The sequence below is a fragment of the Theropithecus gelada genome, chromosome 9, assembly GCF_003255815.1.
Source record: "Theropithecus gelada isolate Dixy chromosome 9, Tgel_1.0, whole genome shotgun sequence".
Classification (NCBI taxonomy): domain Eukaryota; kingdom Metazoa; phylum Chordata; class Mammalia; order Primates; family Cercopithecidae; genus Theropithecus; species Theropithecus gelada.
The window spans coordinates 99,522,826-99,543,206 of record NC_037677.1 but is presented as its reverse complement, the minus strand read 5'-3'; the positions used below and the strand labels follow the sequence as shown (position 1 = coordinate 99,543,206).

The window sequence follows — 20,381 nt, the reverse complement described above, 5'->3', positions numbered from 1 at the left end:
ATCAAAACAATTTTTTTTTTTTTTTTTTTTTTTTTTTTTTTGAGATGGAATCTCGCTCTGTCACCAGGCTGGAATGCAATGGCGTGATCTCAGCTCACTGCAACCTCCATCTCCTGGGTTCAAGCAATTCTCCTGCCTCAGCCTCCCAAGTAGCTGGGACTACAGGTGCATGCCACCATGCCCAGCTAATTTCTGTATTTTTAGTAGAGACGGGGTTTCACCATGTTGGCCAGGATGGTCTTGATTTATTGACCTCGTGATCCACCTGCCTTGGCCTCCCAAAGTGCTGGGATTATACGCATGAGCCACCACATTCGGTCCTTCTATTTTTTTTTTTTTTGAGACAGGGTCTTGTTCTGTCGCCCAGGCTGGAGTGCAGAGGCCTGATCTCGGCTTACTGCAACCTCCATCTCCCAGGTTCAAGCGATTCTCCTGCCTCAGCCTCCCAAGTAGCTGGGATTACAGGCGCGCACCACCATGCCTGGCTAATTTTTGTATTTTTAGTAGAGAGGGGATTTCATCATGTTGGTCAGGCTGGTCTTGAACTCCTCACCTCATGATCTGCCCGCCTCGGCCTCCCAAAGTGCTGGGATTACAGGCGTGAGCCACCACGCCCAGCCGGAAATCAGATACTTTAAAGGCGTGAGTTTTAAGGCATGTAAATTATATCTCAATTTTTAAAATTTTAAAAAAGAACCAACTGTTTCAGCAGTAAAATGTTCCTCAAGAGAAATGGAATGAGTTCCTTAATACAAGCAATCGTTAGTTTTCACAAGATCAGGACTCATAATGTTCTTAGCAGATTTGAATTTTTTCCAGGTATATCATGTACAAAGTTAACAAGGAGATTTTCACAAAGATTGGCTATGATCACCCCACCCTAATACATCAACTACTTTCACTTTTTCCATGTTACCTTCCAGTGTATACACATGTATATATTTTTGCATGTCTATATTCCGTGCAAATAATCAGTGCAAGTTTTCCCATATTGCTATGTGGCTTTCAAGATGATCACTGAATGGCTGGAAATAGTTCACATTTATAATTTTCTTAACTGTTTCTCCTCCATGCCTTGCCTTGAAGTGCTAGATATTTATTTCCAATTTTTCACTGTTTCCAGATAATGCTGCCATACATATACAACATAAAAAGCTAACAGCTCTTTTCTTCTCTTGGATCACTGAATTAAGATTTCCAGTGGAAAAAAAATACTAAATCATTTTTATGACACCTAGTTGCCTTCCAAAATTATTATAAATTTACACCGCTATAAGCAATACAAACTTGCTATATTAGGCACTACCATTTTTTATACTTTTTATGCAATCAATGTTAAAAGATTTTATCTTTTTTATCTTCCTTTAGTCTTAAAAGCTTTTGGTTATTCAAGGGCTTCCAAAATCCACAAGCACTTTCTTTCAAAATGCACACCAATGTTCATAGCAACATTATTCAAAATCGCCAAAAAGTGGAAACTGTCTAAATGTCTATCAATAGATGAGCGGATAAACAACTCAAAAGATGTCTTTTTCAGTTGTTTATGATTAAAGAGAATGAAGAATTATTTTAAACACAGTATTCTTACTCTAAGGAAAGTAGAACCTATAATAAATTATTCTGTTTTCCTTAAAAATATATATGCACGTAGTCACCTTGTCAACTGCTAGGAAAATAACAAAGCTTAGGATCCAATCACAATAAAAAGGAAAAGAAAAAACCTGTAATAATTAGCCACTTTTTTTTTTTTAAGAGACATTATCTTGCTCTGTCACCCAGGCTGGAATGCAGCAGTACAATCACAGCTCATTGCAGCCTCAAACTTCTAGACTCAAGCAATCCTCCTGCCTCAGCTTTCCTAAAAGCTTCCTAAAGTGCTGGGATTACAGACATAAGCCACTGCACCCAGCCTAGCCACTTTTTTTTTTTTCTTTTTTCGAGATGGAGTCTGACTCTGTCGCCCAGGCTGGTGTACAGGGGCACGATCTTGGCTCACTGCAACCTCAGCCACCTGGGTTCGAGTAATTCTCCCACCTCAGCCTCCTAAGTAGCTGGGATTACAGGTACATGCCACCACGCCCGGCTACTGTTTGTATTTTTAGTGGAGACTGGGTTTCACCATGTTGGCCATGCTGGTCTTGAATTTCTGACCTCAAGTGATCCACCCACCTAGGCCTCCCGAAGTGCTGGGATTACAGGTGTGAGCCACCACGCCCAGCCAGCCTAGCCACTTTTAGATTTCAACACCAATAATAATTATAAGGACACATGCCAAAATATCTCTCTTGACTATCAGGCTCTAGTTAAGAGAAAGACCAAGAACAACTGTTATGGTTTGAACGTGTCCTCTCAAAAATTCATGTTGAAACTTAATCCCCATGGTAGTGCTATTAAGAGGTGGGGCCTTTGGGGGAAGTGATTAAGTCATGAGGGCTGTGAACCAGTGCCTCGTAAAAGTGCTGGAGGGAACTAGCTTAGGCCCTTTTCACCTTCCATTTCTCTGCTATGTGAGGATGCCGTATGAAGGCTCTCACCAGACGCCAGTGCCACTGTCTTGATCTTGGACTTCTCAGCCTCTAGAACTGAGAAATAAATTTCAATTATTATTATTTTTTTTTTTTTGAGACGAAGTTTGACTCTTGTTGCCCAGGCTGGAGTACAGTGGTGTAATCCTGGCTCACTGCAACCTCCACCTCCCAGGTTCCAGATATTCTCCTGCCTCAGCCTCCTGAGTAGCTGGAATTATAGGCACCCGCCACCACGGCCAGCTAATTTTTTGTATTTTTAGTAGAGACGGGGTTTCATCATGTTGGCCAGGCTAGTGATCTGACCTCAGGTGGTCCACCCGCCTTGGCCTCCCAAAGTGCAGGGATTACAAGCATGAGCCACAACGCCTGGCCAATTTCTATTATTTTTAAGTTACCCAGCACAAACGGACTAAGGTAACAACTAAGAGCCTACAGAAAGAATTGTTATAATAAAAATGCTGGTTAAGCACAAAGTGCCAGGTACTGTTAGAAACATTTACATATTTATTAGCACAATAATTCTTTTTTTTTTTTTTTTTTTTGAGATGGAGTCTCGCTGTGTCACCCGGGCTGGAGTGCAGTGGCCGGATCTCAGCTCACTGCAAGCTCCGCCTCCTGGGTTTATGCCATTCTCCTGCCTCAGCCTCCCGAGTAGCTGGGACTACAGGCGCCCGCCACCTCGCCCAGCTAGTTTTATTTTTTTGTATTTTTAGTAGAGACGGGGTTTCACCATGTTAGCCAGGATGGTCTCGATCTCCTGACCTCGTGATCCGCCCGTCTCGGCCTCCCAAAGTAGCACAATAATTCTTAATAGGTACCATATGAGTTAGAAAATATCCCCATTTTACTATGAAAAAAACTTAGGCTTAAAGAGAATAAGTTACTTGTCCAAAACAGATCCAGGAAGAGCCCATTGTTCTTAACCCCTGCATTAACAGATGCTATCCTCCCCACAGCATGTGAATTCAAAAAGAAGCACTCCTACCTCAGAATGACAGCAAGGGAGGGTTAAATATGATGACATGAAGATCTCACCGTCATTATAGCAGTGTTTATGTTCAGTCATAGCACCAATGTAACACAGGGAGAGGGTTTGGCATCCCCATTATCCATCAACACCTAAGTTAGACTACAAACATCTAGTTCTTCCTTCCAAAGTCTGCCACTGCCCCCTCCTTTATTTTTTTGAGACAGAGTCTCACTCTGTCGTCCAGACTGGAGTGCAGTGATGCGATCTCAGCTCACTGCAACCTCCGCCACCCAAGTTCAAGTGATTCTCCTGCCTCAGTCTCCCAAGTAGCTGGGAATTCAAGCACCCACCACCACGCACAGCTAATTTTTCTGTATTTTTAGTAGAGACAGGGTTTCGCCATGGTGACCAGGCTGGTGTTGAACTCCTGACCTCAAGTGATTCGCCTGCCTGGGCCTCCCAAAGTGCCAGGATTACATGCATGAGCTACCACGCCCAGCCAACTGCCACCCCTTTTTATCCCTGGAGTTGCCAATGTCTGTGATGTTGAAAGAAATAATGCTTCTTATTGTCTCTTCTTTTCAGTGTTGGTATGATTTGGGGTTTCTTGTTTGTGAGTTCTGAGAAAAAAAAAAAGATGAAAAGACAATACTTTAAAAAACTGTATTCAATCCTAGTGATCCACTTCCACGTGTTTGAGTTTAATAGTACTCTGTATATGTCATGCAAATCTTAATGAATTGGAAGTTTACTATCAATAACATACAGATACATATATATATATATTTAGAGAAAAGGACTCATTTGAAAAATACATACCACTTTATAAGTAACTATGCATCTAATTACACTCCACAGGTTTGCTCTTAAAAGTTTATGTAAGGCTGGGTGTGGCAGCTCACACTTGTAAACATAAAATTTTATATTTAAAATAAAAGGAGGGGCCAGGCATGGTGTCTCACGCTTGTAATCCCAGCACTTCAGGAGGCCGAGGCAGGCAAATCACTTGAGTCCAGAAGTTCAAGATCAGCCTGGGCAACATGGCATGACCTTGTCTCTACTAAAAATACAAAGAAAATTAGCCAGGCGTGGCGGCAGGTGCCTGTAGTCCCACCTACTCGGGAGGCGGAGGCAGGAGAATGGCGTGAACCCAGGAGGTGGAGCTTGCAGTGAGCCGAGATCGTGCCACTGCACTCCAACCTGGGCAACAGTGTGAGACTCCATCTCAAAAAAAAAAAAAATACAAAAATTAGCTGGGTGTGGTGGCATGCACCTGTGGTCCCAAGTACTCTAGAGGCTAAGATGGGAGGACCACTCGAACCTGGGAGGTCGAGGCTTCAGTGAGCTATGCCAGCACCACTGCATTCCAGCCTGGGTGACAGGGCAAGACCCTGTTTCGAAAATAAATAAGTAAAAGCAGGAAAACCCACAGAACAGTTCAGTCTGTTTTGTGGGTTTTCCTGGTTGATGATATTTTAAATTGTGATTAGATTTGTCCAATAATTAAAATTAACCAGCCTCTCACAATAGTTAAGAATGCTTCGGGAAAGACAGTGTGTAATCCCCATAAAAACCAAGAGAAAACGCAGACAAGGTCCTTTCCTGCTTCATCCAGCTCCTACTTAGTCAGAGCTGGTATTTAACTATGGTCTCTCCTCACCTAAATGTCTATGCTCAGACTTTGGTGATCCTAGTAATGCAGTAACTTCTATAAATCAGCATGATTCTCTGTGAGAATTTCACTTATTTGTGAAAACGGGAGGGGTGTGGCACAGAGGGTACACAGATGCACGAATAGGACATGGGCTTCAAATGCTTTGATGAACATTTCCATGGAAATTTTACAGATCTGTATGTACTGTGAACAGAAATGAAAAGTCAAGGAAGCTTCACCCCCACAGTCCTAACCAAATCCAATCATCATTACTCCCATAGAAGAAACAATCAATGAGAAAATAAATCATTAAGGGATATCTAAAATAAGTTAGATCAAATAAAATATCTTCTATTTAATTACCTGAGGCTTCAAATAATCTAGATATCAACACTAATTTCCTAAAATACCCTGCTAGTCTAACCACAACAAAGTAAAAAACTTAAACTAAAAAAAAATTAAATAAAAATGAACTCAAACACTTGGACTTATTTTCTATATAATAAAATGCTTGTCAAAAATTGCTTGAATCCAGGGTGTCTAAAATATTGACAGAAAAATCACAAGACAAATAAAAACCAATAGTAACACTGACTATTTGCTTTTTCAATGTTGCTGCTACCTTCATCTCTGAATAACTTGGGACCACAAGACCAGCCTACTGAAGCAGGAAGAACTCTAATCTAGAAGTCAGGGACAAGGGTTCTAGTTCAGTTGATGCTACTAGCTAGGTAGGTGGCCCTAAATAGGTCATTTACTTTGTTTTTTCTCTTTCCCAGGGTTTACCTTCCTTAATCAAGGGGCTGACTAACCAGTTTCTCCTAAACTCACCTAACCATAAGAAGTACACCAGGGAAACTGTAAATGACATGGATTCCAAAAGCCCTTTCCCAATTCAGGAGGTCTCTGGGTGAGGCCTAAGACCTTACTCTCATTAAGTGACCCAAGTAAATCTTTTTTTTTTTTTTTTTTTCTTTTGAGACAGAGTTTCGCTCTTGTTGCCCAGGCTGGAGTGCAATGGTGCGATCTCAGTTCACCGCAGCCTCTGCCTCCCGGGTTCAAGCAATTCTCCTACCTCAGCCTCCCGAGTAGCTGGGATTATAGGCATGCGCCACCATGTCCGGTTAATGTTGTATTTTTAGTAGAGACAGGGTCTCTCCATGTTGGTCAAGCTGGTCTCAAACTCCCAACCTCAGGTGATCCACCTGCCTCGGCCTCCCAAAGTGCCTGGATTACAGGCGTGAGCTACCGCACCTGGCCCCAAGTAAATCTTATCATCAGGTAAGTCTGACAAACACTGGACTAGATAATCCTCAAGTTGCCTGCCTTCCAGCTCTGATTCTGTACTATCTGGCTATCTCATAATGATGTTCTAAAAACACACAAAATTACATTCATTTAATGTTACTGCACAAAAATAAATGTACAAGATCATGAAAACAAATATATCCACTCCCTGTGACACCATTCATACCTTTAAACACTAATTAAAAACATCTTCTGGCCAGGCATGGTGGCATGCACCTGTAATCCCAGCACTCTGGGAGGCTGAGATGGGAGGATTGCTTGAGGCCAGGAGTTCAAGACCAGCCTGGGCAACATAGCAAGACCCTAACAAATACTTATAAAATAAATTTAAAAAAAAAAATCTTCCTAGATTCAAGGCAAATACAACACTTAATTTGGTGAGAAAAAAATGTATTTAATATTAAGCTCTCAGTATATTAATATGGAGAGACTTGCTGAGTTATAGAAAGAAATTACCTAATATCTTAGGTGAAAACTATACAGTGCATTCTTTCCTTGAAGAACATTATCTGGTGATCCCACCTGTTCCTAAGAAAAAGCTAGAAAAGAGGCTGGCTAAGTCCCTAGCAGCTGTAAATAGCATGCTCTGCAATACTGGAATGCAACTGTTATAAAGCTAAGAGAAAAATAAGGAAACAGTAACTGGTTACGAATTCTTCAAATGCACCTCAGCATAGACAACTGGGTGGCCCAATCTTTTGTGAGGATGGTTTTGTCAGGTGATTGGAGAGCCTCTAACATGCTTTCCACACACAAAGGTGGCAGCCTTTCATTTTGCTTTTCCTTCCCCTACACTACATTGCTGTAGTTTTTCTAAAATTCTCATAATCCTCTAGTGGTATTTACTGAATTTATTCTCTTATTTAGATTTGTAAGTAACTATAAAACTAACATACACAAAAAAAGAGAAAGGCTCCTTGCATGGAATACAGAGAGCAGAGTTATGTAATGGATGCTCATTAGCAACCAGTTATACAGATAGATTCAAAAATGTAAATAAAAACCAAGATTAAAACACAAAACTGAGTTTGACCAATTACTATGTGACCCTTGCAACAGAAACAGATAAGAAACCAACAGTGAAACATATTACATAATTTAGCCATGGGAAAAACAGCTGTAGAGCAGCCCATGGAAGAAGCACAGTAGTATAGCACAATGTTAGTACAAAACATTTCCAAAATGAATTTTGATGCTTGATATGCAAATGCTGTCAACACAATTCTTTAGACTTAGGATCACACAGGCCAAAAAACTGATTTGTTTTAATGGCAAAAAAAGGGGACACCAGTTCTGTATGCACAACACCACAGAAGCACTGGGTTTAAAGTCATATATATGTTTAAACACATTTTTTTTTCTATTGCCCAGCAGGCTCTGAGGCAGTGTTGAGACAAAAGACTAAACCTCACACTCAGTAAAACAGAAATGTCAAACCAGGATCAAGGAGAGCAGCATAAGAGAGAGGTTAAGAGAGCAGGTTCTGGTGTCACAAAGACCTAAGTTAAAACCCCAAGGCACAAATTACTGTGCAACCTTGAACAAATCATTTCACCCGAGTCAATTTCCTCATTTGTAAAATGGAGATAATACTTCATTCAGCCATTGTGAGATTTAAACGTGATTCATACAAAGCCCTAGCCTCTATACCTGGCATAGAATACACAGGTAAGTAGTAATCATCACCATCATCATGAGCAAACTGTAAAATTAGCACAATTACTATCTCAAATAAAACCAAGAGTTTCCTGGTAGCCAGAGAAAAAAAGACAATCACAGTCTGAATCCAGCCTGGGCAACATAGTGAGACCTTGTCTCTTGGGGGAAAAAAAAAAAAGGAAGAAGAAAGAAGACATTCACATATACTAATATAAATGTGGCTTTTCTTCCCACATTACAGAACATTTTGTTTCCTCCTCCCTAATAACGAATAACTCAGACTAATTCTGTACAACTATATACAGGAAAGTCTTCAATATAGAACTTCTTAATTAGGAAGGACAATTTTGTTTCTTTTTTCTTTTTTTTTTGAGACAGGGTCTTTGTCCCCAAGGCTAGAGTGCACCATCTCAGCTCATTGCAATCTCCGCCTCCCAGGCTCAAGGGATCCTCACAGGCTCAAGGAATCCTCCCACCTCAGGCCTCCCGAGGAGCTGGGACCACAGGTACACACCACCACGACCTGCTAATTTTTGTATTTGTTGTAAGGACGGGGTTTCACCAGGTTGCCCAGGCTAGTCTCGAACTCTTGGGCTCAAGTCATCTGCCCACCTTGGCCTCCTAAAGTGCTGGGATTACAGGCATGAGCCACCATGCCTGGTCAAAAGGATAATTTTCAATGAGATCTGGATTTATGATCTAACTGGTTTGGGGAGGTACAGTTGGTATTGTGGGGGGTGTTTTTTTTTGTTTGTTTGTTTGTTTGTAAATGAGGAATTTAGAAGAGAGGTAGAGGAAGAAAAAGTCTTCAAACCATTCAACACACCATTATTCAGTAGAGAAAAACAATAGAAGGTTGATTGTTAACATTACGTCATAATTGATTTAGAAAATGAACACACGAAAATCAGGTAAAATGTTTTAACTCAGACATAAAGGCCGGGCGTGGTGGCTCAAGCCTGTAATCCCAGCACTTTGGGAGGCTGAGATGGGCGGATCACGAGGTCAGGAGATGGAGACCATCTTGGCTAACACGGTGAAACCCCGTCTCTACTAAAAAATACAAAAAACTAGCCGGGCGAGGTGGCAGGCACCTGTAGTCCCAGCTACTCGGGAGGCTGAGGCAGGAGAATGGCGTAAACCCAGGAGGCAGAGCTTGCAGTGAGCTGAGATCCGGCCACTGCACTCCAGCCTGGGCGACAGAGCAAGACTCCACCTCAAAAAAAAAAAAAAAAACAAAAAACTCAGACAAAAAAAAAGAACCAATATAACTGACAATAAGGAAAAAATAAAAAAACTAAAAAAAAAAAAAAAAAATCCAAGAAAGGGAAGGTGAAAAAAATCAATTATTCCCATAGTTTAAGTAACAAATATCCATTCTGTCCTTTTAAGATCATGGCTTAAATTTCCCATTTGCAACCAACTATCTTTGCCTGCTCTTCCGAATGTGCCACTAGCTTGAATGTCTGTCTTTAACTTGGACTATCTTCTTAACCAAATACATCATTCTGGTTAAAGACAAAAATAAAATCTTGTACCTTATTATTTTTCTAGAATTCATGGGGAAATATTAGTAATTCCATTATTTAAAGAATACATTTCAAAAAAATACTAAGTGGTAATTCTGAAGGAAAAAGAGCTCCTCGTGAAAATAAATCCATCAAGAAAAATTGTTCAAGGTCAATCAAGCACAAATTTCAAAATAATACAAATTTTGAAATTTTGAGTAGGGGCAGGATTAAGGAGCTGTGAGGTGAAAAATGAAATTCTCAAGGTAAAAAGATACAGAAGTGAAGAAAAGACTTCAGCAAGAAGTACAAACTAGTGTCATCAATTCATGAGTAAATGTGCAAAATTCTAAGTAATAAAAAACTCAAGCAATCACTCACCTGTATCAATATTGGGGAATTTAGCAATAGAAAGACTTTTAGGGGCATTTCCAAACATTCCAACATATCTTTCTGTATTACAGATATTACTGCAAAATGAAAGAAGTTAGATGCTCTAACTAACAACTTAATGGTGAAAGAATGACACCCCCAAAAGAAGCTATGTCACCTAGAGATACTGGACATTTTCTTTTTACTATTTAAGAAACCAGAAGAACCTCCTGCTTTTAAATGCAAATTTACCAATCTTCAAAACACATTCTGCTCTTTTCCTTTGTATAAAAATTACTGCAATGTGGCCGGGCGCGGTGGCTCACGCCTGTAATCCCAACACTTTGGGAGACCGAGGCAGGCGGATCACGAGGTCAGGAGATCGAGACCATCCTGGCTAACATGGTGAAACCCTGTCTCTACTAAAAATATAAAAAATTAGCCGGGCATGGTGGCAGGCGCCTGTAGTCTCAGCTACTTGGGAGGCTGAGGCAGGAGAATGGTGTGAACCTGGGAGGCGGAGCTTGCAGTGAGTGGAGATTGTGCCACCGCATTCCAGCCTGGGCGACGGAGCGAGACTCCGTCTCAAAAAAAAAAAAAAAAAATACTACAATGAGATCCTGTTCTAAAGAGGGCATCATTCAACCAGAAAAACGGAATTAGGACAACCATATGCTCTTTGAGTATGTTCAGATCATCATATCCAGTGAGCTGTCACTAGGTACATATCACCTTCTTCAGAGGAGAGACTACTACCAGTGATCAAAATTCTATTTGAAGAAGGAAAACTTGGTTTTGAGGACTATCAGGTCACGAAAGTTTACATACACATTTCAGTACCCGCACATGCACTAGCATCATAATAATTCAAGAACTCAGCATCCCTTGGTTTTCAAATAACACTATTTGAAATAGTGGAAACATTTTACTGGAAACATTCAGAACTTCAATAATAATAGTACAAGTTGCTATTTACCTGTTCATTATATGGTCAAGCGAACAAATACCACAATGCAAGAAATGATGTGCTGTATAATTTCTCACCTTGGAACAGTGAGAGTTGACGGAGACATACTTCAGTTTAATGTATCAGATGACCAAGGTGGAAAAAAAGAACACTTAGACTGAAAGAGTCAAGAAATAAATAAGCCCCAATAGAGGGATTCATCCCACTGTTAAAGGTGTAAGCTTTCTGCCAAAATCACACTTGGTTTGGGCAACTGTAACTGTTGTCAGATAAACGTAAACAAATAGTGAAGAAGGCTACGGGACATACAGCCTCTTCACAAAAGGCTGGCTAACCGCTAGTCTTTCCAAGTTACATATTAATAATTTTAATTTAAAACAACAACAACAACACTTTTCTAGCTAAGAGAAGTCACATCGAAAATGGGTGATTTTTTTGGCGATACTTAGTTTACCCCACCCCTTACCCTCAAAGGCAGACCTCAATCTTCCCGGTAAGTTGCCAGGCAAGCAGGAACAGAAGCTATAGAAAATGTACTTCGATCTTTGAAAGGCCAGTGTGGATGTTTAAGGAGAAGGAAAACGACTGCACTGAGTTTACAAAAGCTATTTACATGTTTTCCAAATGCCTGTGATTAAAGTCAACCAAATGGCATGGCATCAGCCAGCCCCTACCTTCACCTACCCACTGAGAACCCAGACAATGAAGGCGGCAGACCCCTCAAGCACAGAGGCCCCACACACGGAACCAAAAAAAAAAAAGTGTCATGCACAGAAATTACACAGCCTGCTTTTTGATAATGGTAAAAAGTAAGTGATGGCAGTCTTGTGCTTTAAAATAACCTAGTAGCACTTACTAGTTCAATCCATCCCCAAATCCACGCCACCCTTTCAACTTTGCAATTAAGAGAAAGAAGGAGAAATCCCGGTCAACTCGCCTTGGGGGGTTGGTCTGAGGGTAGAGGGCTCAAGTAGGGAAGAGGATGGAGAGAGAAAGAGCAAGCCAATGAAAGAGACCAAAATTTCCCACCTTTCTTAAATTCTTCCAGCATAGCGTCCAACTTGGTGTCATTGAAAACAAAGTGCAAGGGGTGGTTATAAAATTTGGTGATGGTTTTCAGGGGAGTACAGTCATCTGGATCCACGAAGGCCAAGTCTTTGACGAACAGCAGGTCCACGATATTGGAGCGCTCCCCTTCAAACACTGGAATGCGGGTGTAGCCGCTCTCCATGATCTCAGACATGGTGTTGAAGTCCAGGATGGCTTCGCCAGTGATCATGAAGCAGTCCCGGAGTGGGGTCATCACGTCCTCCACCGTCTTGGTGCGGAGCTCCAGCGCCCCTTGGATGATGTTCAGTTCCTCCTTAACGAGGTCGTTGTAGGGGTCGGTGACCCGGAGCATCTCCAGCAGTTTTTCCCGGTTATAGACGGTGCCTATCTCCTGGCCTAGGACGCAGTCCAGCAGCTTGCTGACCGGGTAGGAAGCGGGGAAGGTCATCATCATGAAAAACTTGGTGAGGAAGATGGTGTTGGCCCCCACAGCCAGGCCGTGGCGGGAGCAGATGGCCTGGGGCACTATCTCCCCGAAGATGACGATGCCGATGGTGGAGACCACCACGGCCACGAGGCCCGAGCCGGCGATGTCGTCGAGCAGGATGGTGAGCGTGGTGTTGACCAGCACGTTGCCCAGCAGCAGTGAGCACAGCAGGTAGTTGCCCTGCCTGCGCACCGGCTCGATGCGCTTGGCGTAATTCTTCTCCTTCTCCGTGCCGCAGTTCTGCACGATGCGCAGCTCCATCGGGTCCAGGGCCATGAGCCCCAGGTTGAGGCCACTGAACATGCCCGACAGGCACAGCAGCAGCGAAATGAAGATCACCTGCAGCCAGAAGGGCAGCAGGAATTTTTTCTCTTCGCCTACGATCATCTTGGTGTCCTCGCCGTCGTGGTAAATCCAGGTGGTCTCGGCCCACGGGGGTGGCGGGAGCCCGGCCACCCCCGAGCCGCCCTTGCCCCCGACGGCGCCACCCGCGGATCCCGAGCCGCCGGCACCCAGGGCGGGCGTGGAGAGCGACGTGCACAGGTAATAGGACTTGCTCTTCTCCATCTTGCGTAGCGGTTTGATCTCGATCTCGATGATGCCCGAGGTGCGGCGGTTGAGAATGATGTGGGGCAAGATGATGATGTCTGAGGTGCGGATGCCGCAGCGCTGGGGGCCGCTGTCCGGCTCCGGCGGCGCGGGGCCCCCCAGCCCGCGCTCCCCCGGGCTGTGGCGCCGCCGCTCGTGTTCGGTGAAGGCGATGCGGGACCACGTCTCGTTGTTGATGTTCTGCCCGTACACCCGCAGCTTGACCCGGGTCCGTTCGCTCACCCGCAGCGCCCCCCCTTCCATGAACGACACGTCGTTCGTGTCCTCCAGCCGCAGCCCGATGATCACCGTCTCCTCGTTCTCGCCCACCGCTGCGCAGCCGCCGGCGCCGCAGCAGCAGCTCAGCAGGAGCAGCGGCAGCAGCCGCCCCGCAGCCGCCTGCAGGACCCCCCGGCCGCGGGCGCTGAGGCTGCGGCGCGCCGCCATCTTCCAAGTGGGCAGTGCGGCGGCTGCCTGCCCGCCCGCCATCTTTACTTTGGGTTCACAAGCGCCACAGCCAATCATAGGGTGGCTGCTCCAGCTGCGGCTTCATCCTTTCCACCCGGCGGCGCGAGCGCAGGTACCTGCCCCTGGGCGAGACTGCAACTGAGCGTCCGCGGCCAGTGCTCAGCAGTTCGCCTCCCTGACTGACACTGACTCGACCTCGGCCAGCTGAGGAACCCCGAGGCTCGCGGGAGGGGACAGAGGGAGGGAGAGGAGCGCCGGCTGCTCCCGCGAGAGGCAGGCCCACTGGCCAATCACAAGCGGGCGCCCGCCCTCCCAGCCAGGGGGCTGGAATGGGGGCGTGACCGTGTGCCGTTCCGCGAACCAATGGCAAGGTAAATGGGTGGGGCGATGAGAGCCACCGTCCCCCTCTGCACGCCAAGTTTCCAACTGAAAGGCGCGTGACTCTTGTGTATGTGCGAGGGGAGGGGGCGTGGCCAGCTGGGACTCGAGAGCCAGTCAAAGATGAGAGTTGTAGGAAAGGGGCGTGGCCTCCGTCCTGCTGCCAATGGTAAGGAGCCGTCCCCGGGGCCCGCGCTCCCCGGGGGACCCTGTAGTAGATCCGGGAGCCTGGACCGGCCGGGTTTGGACTAAAGCCCTGCGGCGCAAGGCGGCAGGTTCCTGATGCACTGGCTTGCTGGCTCTGCAGTTGTCAGTTCGTGGGCAGAAAGCCTCAGCGCCCTCCTGCCCCGGAGGCCCGAGAAGCCAACTAGAGGCGGCTTGGGATGCACACAGCCTAAAAAGCCGGGGCACCGGCCGCTGTCCCCAACTCTACGTGCGCGGCGCTCCGCTGGGGTAAGCGGCGTCGGTGGCCCCGGCACAGCTGCCGACCAGTAGTCCTCGCGCCTCAAGACTCCTAGGGTACGCGCTCTCTGCGGCTCGCGATCACATGGCGCCACCTGCGGGCCGCAGGAGCGCCCTGCAACGCTTTCCAGGTCCGCGGCATACCCCGAAAGGTGTACAGAAAGTTACGGATGGCGCGGTCAGAGGGACAGTTCCCCAAATTTGCTAGTCATAGAACCCCTACATGTTATTACTAAAAGTATATACTTCCTAGACCCTTTCCCATATTTACAGAGTGGGAAGGGCCCCGAATCTGTATTCCCAACAGGAACCCAGGCAAGTTAAGGAAATGGGAGGGCGGCAAGCATCCTATCCTAAGCAGACCCACAGAGGCTCATTCTTAATCACACTGGCCAAACTCTGCTAGGGTCATAGGTCACTCAAGAGCGAAAAGTTCTGGAAACCTAGCTCCCCAGTACTCCCAGCGTCACCTGGAGGTGACGAGGTAGCAAAGTAGCTGTCAAATTGATCTTTTCCTTGAAACTTAAAACATTAAAAATGTTTAATGTTTCTCTACCTCTTTTGTATTCTACAAGCACATTCCGCCCCCCCCCCGCCGCTTTTATAAATGCGTCAAACGTCTCTGATTAATTTCTGGTATGAGTAATTTCTGGAATGACTGCAGTGGCCTCCTAACTGATCTTCACTCTTCGACACCTGCTCCTTTCCCTTCTTAACCCAGCAGCAAGTGATCTTGTCCATGAGATTCTGTATCTCCCTTGGCTGAAATGCCTCCACTGGCTTCCCATCTCATCCTAGAAAAAGCCAAAGTACCTACATCATCCTAGTAGGCTCAGAGGTCTGCTACCTCTCGTTACTTCTCGGACCTCATCACCTGCTGTTCTCCTAGTGGAAGGAGACAGATAATAAGCCAAATTAATTTCTCTCCAAGCTGTTTCTCCATCACTCCAGGGATTTTCCCCTGCGAGACTTTGCACTTGCTGTTTGTTTCCTGGGCTTAAGATGTCAGCATAGCCTTTTTCACCTCCTTTAGTGCTTTGCTCAAAAGCCATCTGATTTTAAACTTGTGGAAAACACTCCCTCTATGCCGCATCTACTTTATTTTTCTTCAAAGCAAAGATCGCTTTCTAATACACTATGTAAATTATTGATTTGGTTTGTTATCTGTCTCCTTCCACTAGAACTTAAGCTCCCTGAGGGCAGAAAGTGTGTCTGTTTGTTCACTGCTGTATCACAAGGGCCTAGAATAGTAGATATATAGATATAGATATGTCATATACATATGTATTATATTTTTATATATATATATATATATTTTTTTTTTTTTGAGAGACAGAGTCTCACTCTGTCACCCAGGCTGGAGTGCAGTGGCGCGATCTCAGTTAACTGCAACCTCTGCCTCCTAGGTTCAAGGGATTCTCTCCTGCCTCAGCTTCCCTAGTAGCTAGGACTACAGGCATGCACCACTATGCCCAGCTAATTTTTGTATTTTCAGTAGAGACGGGGTTTCACTCTATATTGGCTAGGCTGGTCTCAAACTCCTGGCCTCAGGTGATCCACCCACTTGGGCCTCCCAAAGTGCTGGGATTACAGGCGTGAGCCACCATGCCTGGCCCTAGATATTCTTTATTCTTTTTAAAAAAACAAAAAACAAGGTCTCACTCTGTCATCCAGGCTGGAGTACAGTGGCACAGTCATGGCTCACTGCAGTCTCCACTTCCTGGGCTCAGCCTCCCAAGTAGCTGGGACTACCAGCACACGCCACCACATCTGCCTAATTTTCTCTTAATTTTAGTAGAGACAGGGTTTTGCCATGTTTCCAGGCTGGTCTCAAACTTCTTGCCTCAAGAGATCCTCCTTCCTTGGCCTCCCAAAGTGCTGGGATTACATGTATGAGCCACCATGCCCAGCCAATGATAGATATTCAAAACAATATATGTAGAAGGTTAAATAAGTGAAAGTATTTATTCTGATTATTTTAAACAATGTCCTGAATCTAGTTTCCAGCCCTTCCATTTATGATGCTGCTTCCCCTACCCCAGGCCTCATACTGCTATATTTGAAAAGTAAGTTCAGATGAAGAAAACCACCTACAGGCTTGGCATGCATATATAAGAATGGCATTATGGAAGTTTCGAAGGAAAAAAAATTATTTTTAAGAATATTTGGCAAAGGTTAAGGACAGACATGATCCTTCTAACTTAGTGGATTGAAAATGAAACCATTTTAACTTCATAAAAAGTGGAAATATTACAAATGTTTTTAAGGGAGCTAAGAGAGAAGACAGGCTCTCAAATGCTGAAAGTACACGTGTGGAATAGGAGTGAAGTGTGGGGAGGAGGAGCTTGCCAACCCTACAGACATCTCCTGTGCATTTCAGAGAACGCTACAACAGGAAAATGTGACATTCAGCAATTTCAAAGCAAGTTAGAAATTCAGGACTTCATAGAAGAAAAAGGTCAGAAAGGACACCCAGACAACTTACAATATTTAAAAAAAAAAACAAATCTCAAATTCACACGAAGTGTTGCTGAATGATCCTGGGTGGTTGGTGGGGGTTATACTCTTCATGTATACTCAAGACACACAGAGCAATCTAGATGCCTAAGCCAAGTAATTGTTCCTTAGCAAGAGGGATCTTCCTTCAAGTTTGAAGGCTTTTTGGCTTCAGGAGTTTCTCTCTCTCTCTCTCTTTTTTTTTTTTTTTTTTGAGACAGAGTTTCGCTCTTGTCACCCAAGCTACAGTGCGGTGCAGTGGCATGATCTCGGCTCACTGCAACCTCTGCCTCCCAGGTTCAAGCAATTCTCCTGCCTTAGCCTCCCAAGTAGCTGGGATTACAGGCACCCGCCACCACACCTGGCTGATTTTTTGTATTTTTAGTAGAGACAGGGTTTTGCCATGTTGGGCAGGCTGGTCTCGAACTCCTAACCTCAGGTGATCCACCTGCCTCAGCTTCCCAAAGTGCTGGGATTACAGGTGTGAGCCACCGTGCCCAGCTGTTACCCTCTCTTTAGCGAGGTCCTGCTATGGAGCAGGCTTATGGTGACTTCCAGGGGCTTCCCAGCTCGTCCATTTGTTTAAATGGAGGGCACAGTCAACACCTGCCTCTAGGGATCTCTTCTGAAATCTGGAAGAAAAACAAAAATGAGACTCTTGAATTATGATATTTCACCTCCATAAAGGGGGACAAAAGGCCCAAGATTGCTAAATGGTTGCTGCTGCTGCCCAATGCTATTTAAGTTCTGACGGTCTGACCTTGGGCAAGTCATTTAAATAAAGCCAGAACCACATACCTTCCCTAACTAACCCTGCCTTTCCAGAATCCTTCACTAGATACTAAAAGGGAAGGGTGACTTCAATTTTCTCACCTGCAAAAGATAAGCTCCCAAGTCTCCAGGTTCAGGGATTTGGAAGGCATTGCGTCCAGACCTAAAAGTCTTTTAAAGTTTGGTGAGTTTGATTTTCTTAAAGATGGCAAGTAAAACACTAAATGTCATTCTACACATTTTGTTGCTCAACATAAAGCTGATTTTATAGAGAAGCTTTTATTTTTTCCAAAAATTGCCTACTTATACAAAGTATTCGTATTTATTGCTTCAACGGTATCATTTATTTTTTCTTTTTAGGGAACAGGGTCTCACTCTGTTGCCCAGGCTGGAGTGCAGTGGCACAATCATAGCTCACTGCAGCCTCAAACTCTTGGGCTCAAACTCAAGCAATCTTCCTTCCTCAGCCTCCTGAGTAGCTGAAGCTATAGGCACAAGCTAATGCATTAGGCTCCAACAACGACATTTTAATCACACCAAAACACAAGATCTTGGCTGGCCATGGTGGCTCATGCCTGTAATCCCACGACTTTAGGAGGCCGAGGCAGGAGGATAACTTGAGCCCAGGAGTTCAAGACCAGCCTGGGCAACATAGTAAGACACTGTCTACCAAAAATAAAATATCAGCTGGGCATGGTGGCATGTTCCTGTAGTCCCAACTACTCAGGAGGCTGAAGTGGCAGGATCACTTGAGCCCAGGTGTTCAAGGCTACAGTGAGCCATGATCGTGCCGCTGCACTCCAGCCTGGGTGACAGAGTGAGACCCTATCTCAAAAAAAAAAAAAAAAAGGTTAGGCCTGATGGTTCACACCTGTAATCCCAGCACTTTGCGAAGCTGAGGCAGGCAGATCACCAGAGGTCAGGAGTTCAAGAACAGTCTGGCCAACATGGTGAAAACCTGTCTCTACTAAAAATACTAAGATTACCCAGGTGTGGTGGTAGGCGCCTGTAATCCCAGCTACTCGGGAGGCTGAGGCAGGAGAATCACTTGAACTTGGGAGGCGGAGATTGCAGTGAGCCGAGATGGCACCACTGCACTCCAGCTTGGGTGACAGTGAGACTCTATCTGAAACAACCAACCCCACAAGATCTGAGGAAAAACAGGAACTAGGAAAATGCTGGAGTTAACCACACTTTCCACAAAGTCAAATCTGTATCAAATCTGTTCATCCTGAGAGGGATTTCTCTGAAGCAACACTATCCACTTGCTCAAATACATAGAACTCTTTTAGCTAAGATTTTTTTCACAACAGTTAAAAAAAAAAAAAAAGTAAAATAAAATCTGCAACACCATTTACCATCTCAAGAGGAGTTTTCAGGTCTCTTATTTAGTGCTTTCCCGTTTTCCTCCTTTTTCTAAATATTTTCTGAACGTTGTTACTAGGTAGAAGAAGAGAAAAATGTGGCTTTTCGATGGAGTTGTGGGAAAAGCATCCTTCTTTGAGAGAGCCACCCATGGTCCTTGGGTGCCGCTGTTCCTGGGAATGGGGCTGTCAGGTGCCTACATGGGAGGTCTTCTGTGCTCTGAGCTGTCACCCCCTCCCTTTCTCCACTGCTCCCTTGACCCTTCTGGGCTACTCAGAGAACAGTTCTGCTGCTAAAAGTCCACTGTTTGCCCTACCCCAGCACCCCTGCTCTCTGACTGCGAAGCCCTGCCACTATGGGATTTTCTAGAATCTTCTAGAATGCTCTTTATGCCTGGTTCTTCCAGCCTCCAGCTCAGCTGTGGACAAGGGTGTAAGCAAGGCTCTGAGCTTGGTTATCTTTATCACTATGACTAAAACACTCAACCCAGGTCATGCTTTTAGGGAAACAGTTCACTTCCAGTTTTAAAATGTTGAACCATATGAATATTACCTATTCAAAAGACTAATTTAAAACTACATTTGGGGAGTGAGAAACAGGTGGGAAATAAAGAAGACTCTGACAGGAGGATGGTAATTAGGAATAAGATGTCAGGAAAACAAATAGGTCCTGAATGTCCAATTCTGAGTCCTCCCATAAGACTCAGACCTGCATGGCGCTGACACCAGAGCTTCCATTTATGACTCTAGTCATAAAATATCAGCTTTTCCCACCAGCTGAGCTCATTCCTGTGGTCTTTTCTCCACAGCCTCTGAAGTTGGGCTAAAATTCGACTCCAATAAGTCAAATCCCCCCATGCAAAGACAAAACAACATGTCAGTCGGGAAAAAAAAAAAACAAAACAAAACCACCCCTATTTTTAGTTCCTCTGAAACTTTCTTATATTTTAACACCTCTGCTGGCAGGAACCTATTTATTTTAAATATCACTAAACTGAAGATTTAACTTATTTGTTCCCATTTATTAATACATTGCCTCAATTTTCTATGTCCTCTTTAAATTTTAAATAAAAAGTTTGTGTTTTCTCACCTCATTTATTTTTCCCCTCTTTTATTTATAAATTTATCAACTAATATATATTGTATATTTAATAACTTCCAAACCATGTACTAGGCATTGCAGAGCTGCAATATGGAATCAGGGGTTACCCCAAAAACTTACTAGCAAGGAAGTTAGCAAATGTGTACATAAATAACTACATAATACAAGATAGAACATCAAATGTCTTAAAAAGAAGTAAAATAAAGTGGCAGGATTGAAGAACTTCGAGGAATAGAAGTTTTAGGTATA

General features: G+C 44.4%; 1 protein-coding gene across 3 annotated transcripts in view; it reads right to left on the bottom strand.

Annotated features, from left to right (window-relative positions):
• The window catches only part of CNNM2 (cyclin and CBS domain divalent metal cation transport mediator 2), a 164,097-nt gene extending 150,298 nt beyond the window's left edge, over positions 1-13,799 (bottom strand). For 2 of the 3 annotated variants that reach the window (XM_025396730.1, XM_025396731.1), the window contains exon 1: positions 11,996-13,779. In XM_025396730.1, the coding sequence (XP_025252515.1) occupies positions 11,996-13,616 (1,621 nt within the window). In that variant the 5' untranslated portion in view covers positions 13,617-13,779. Of the gene's footprint in view, positions 1-11,995 lie in introns of all 3 variants that reach the window. The other variant, XM_025396732.1, reaches the window with a different exon arrangement.
• Between the last annotated feature and the right edge of the window lie 6,582 nt (positions 13,800-20,381).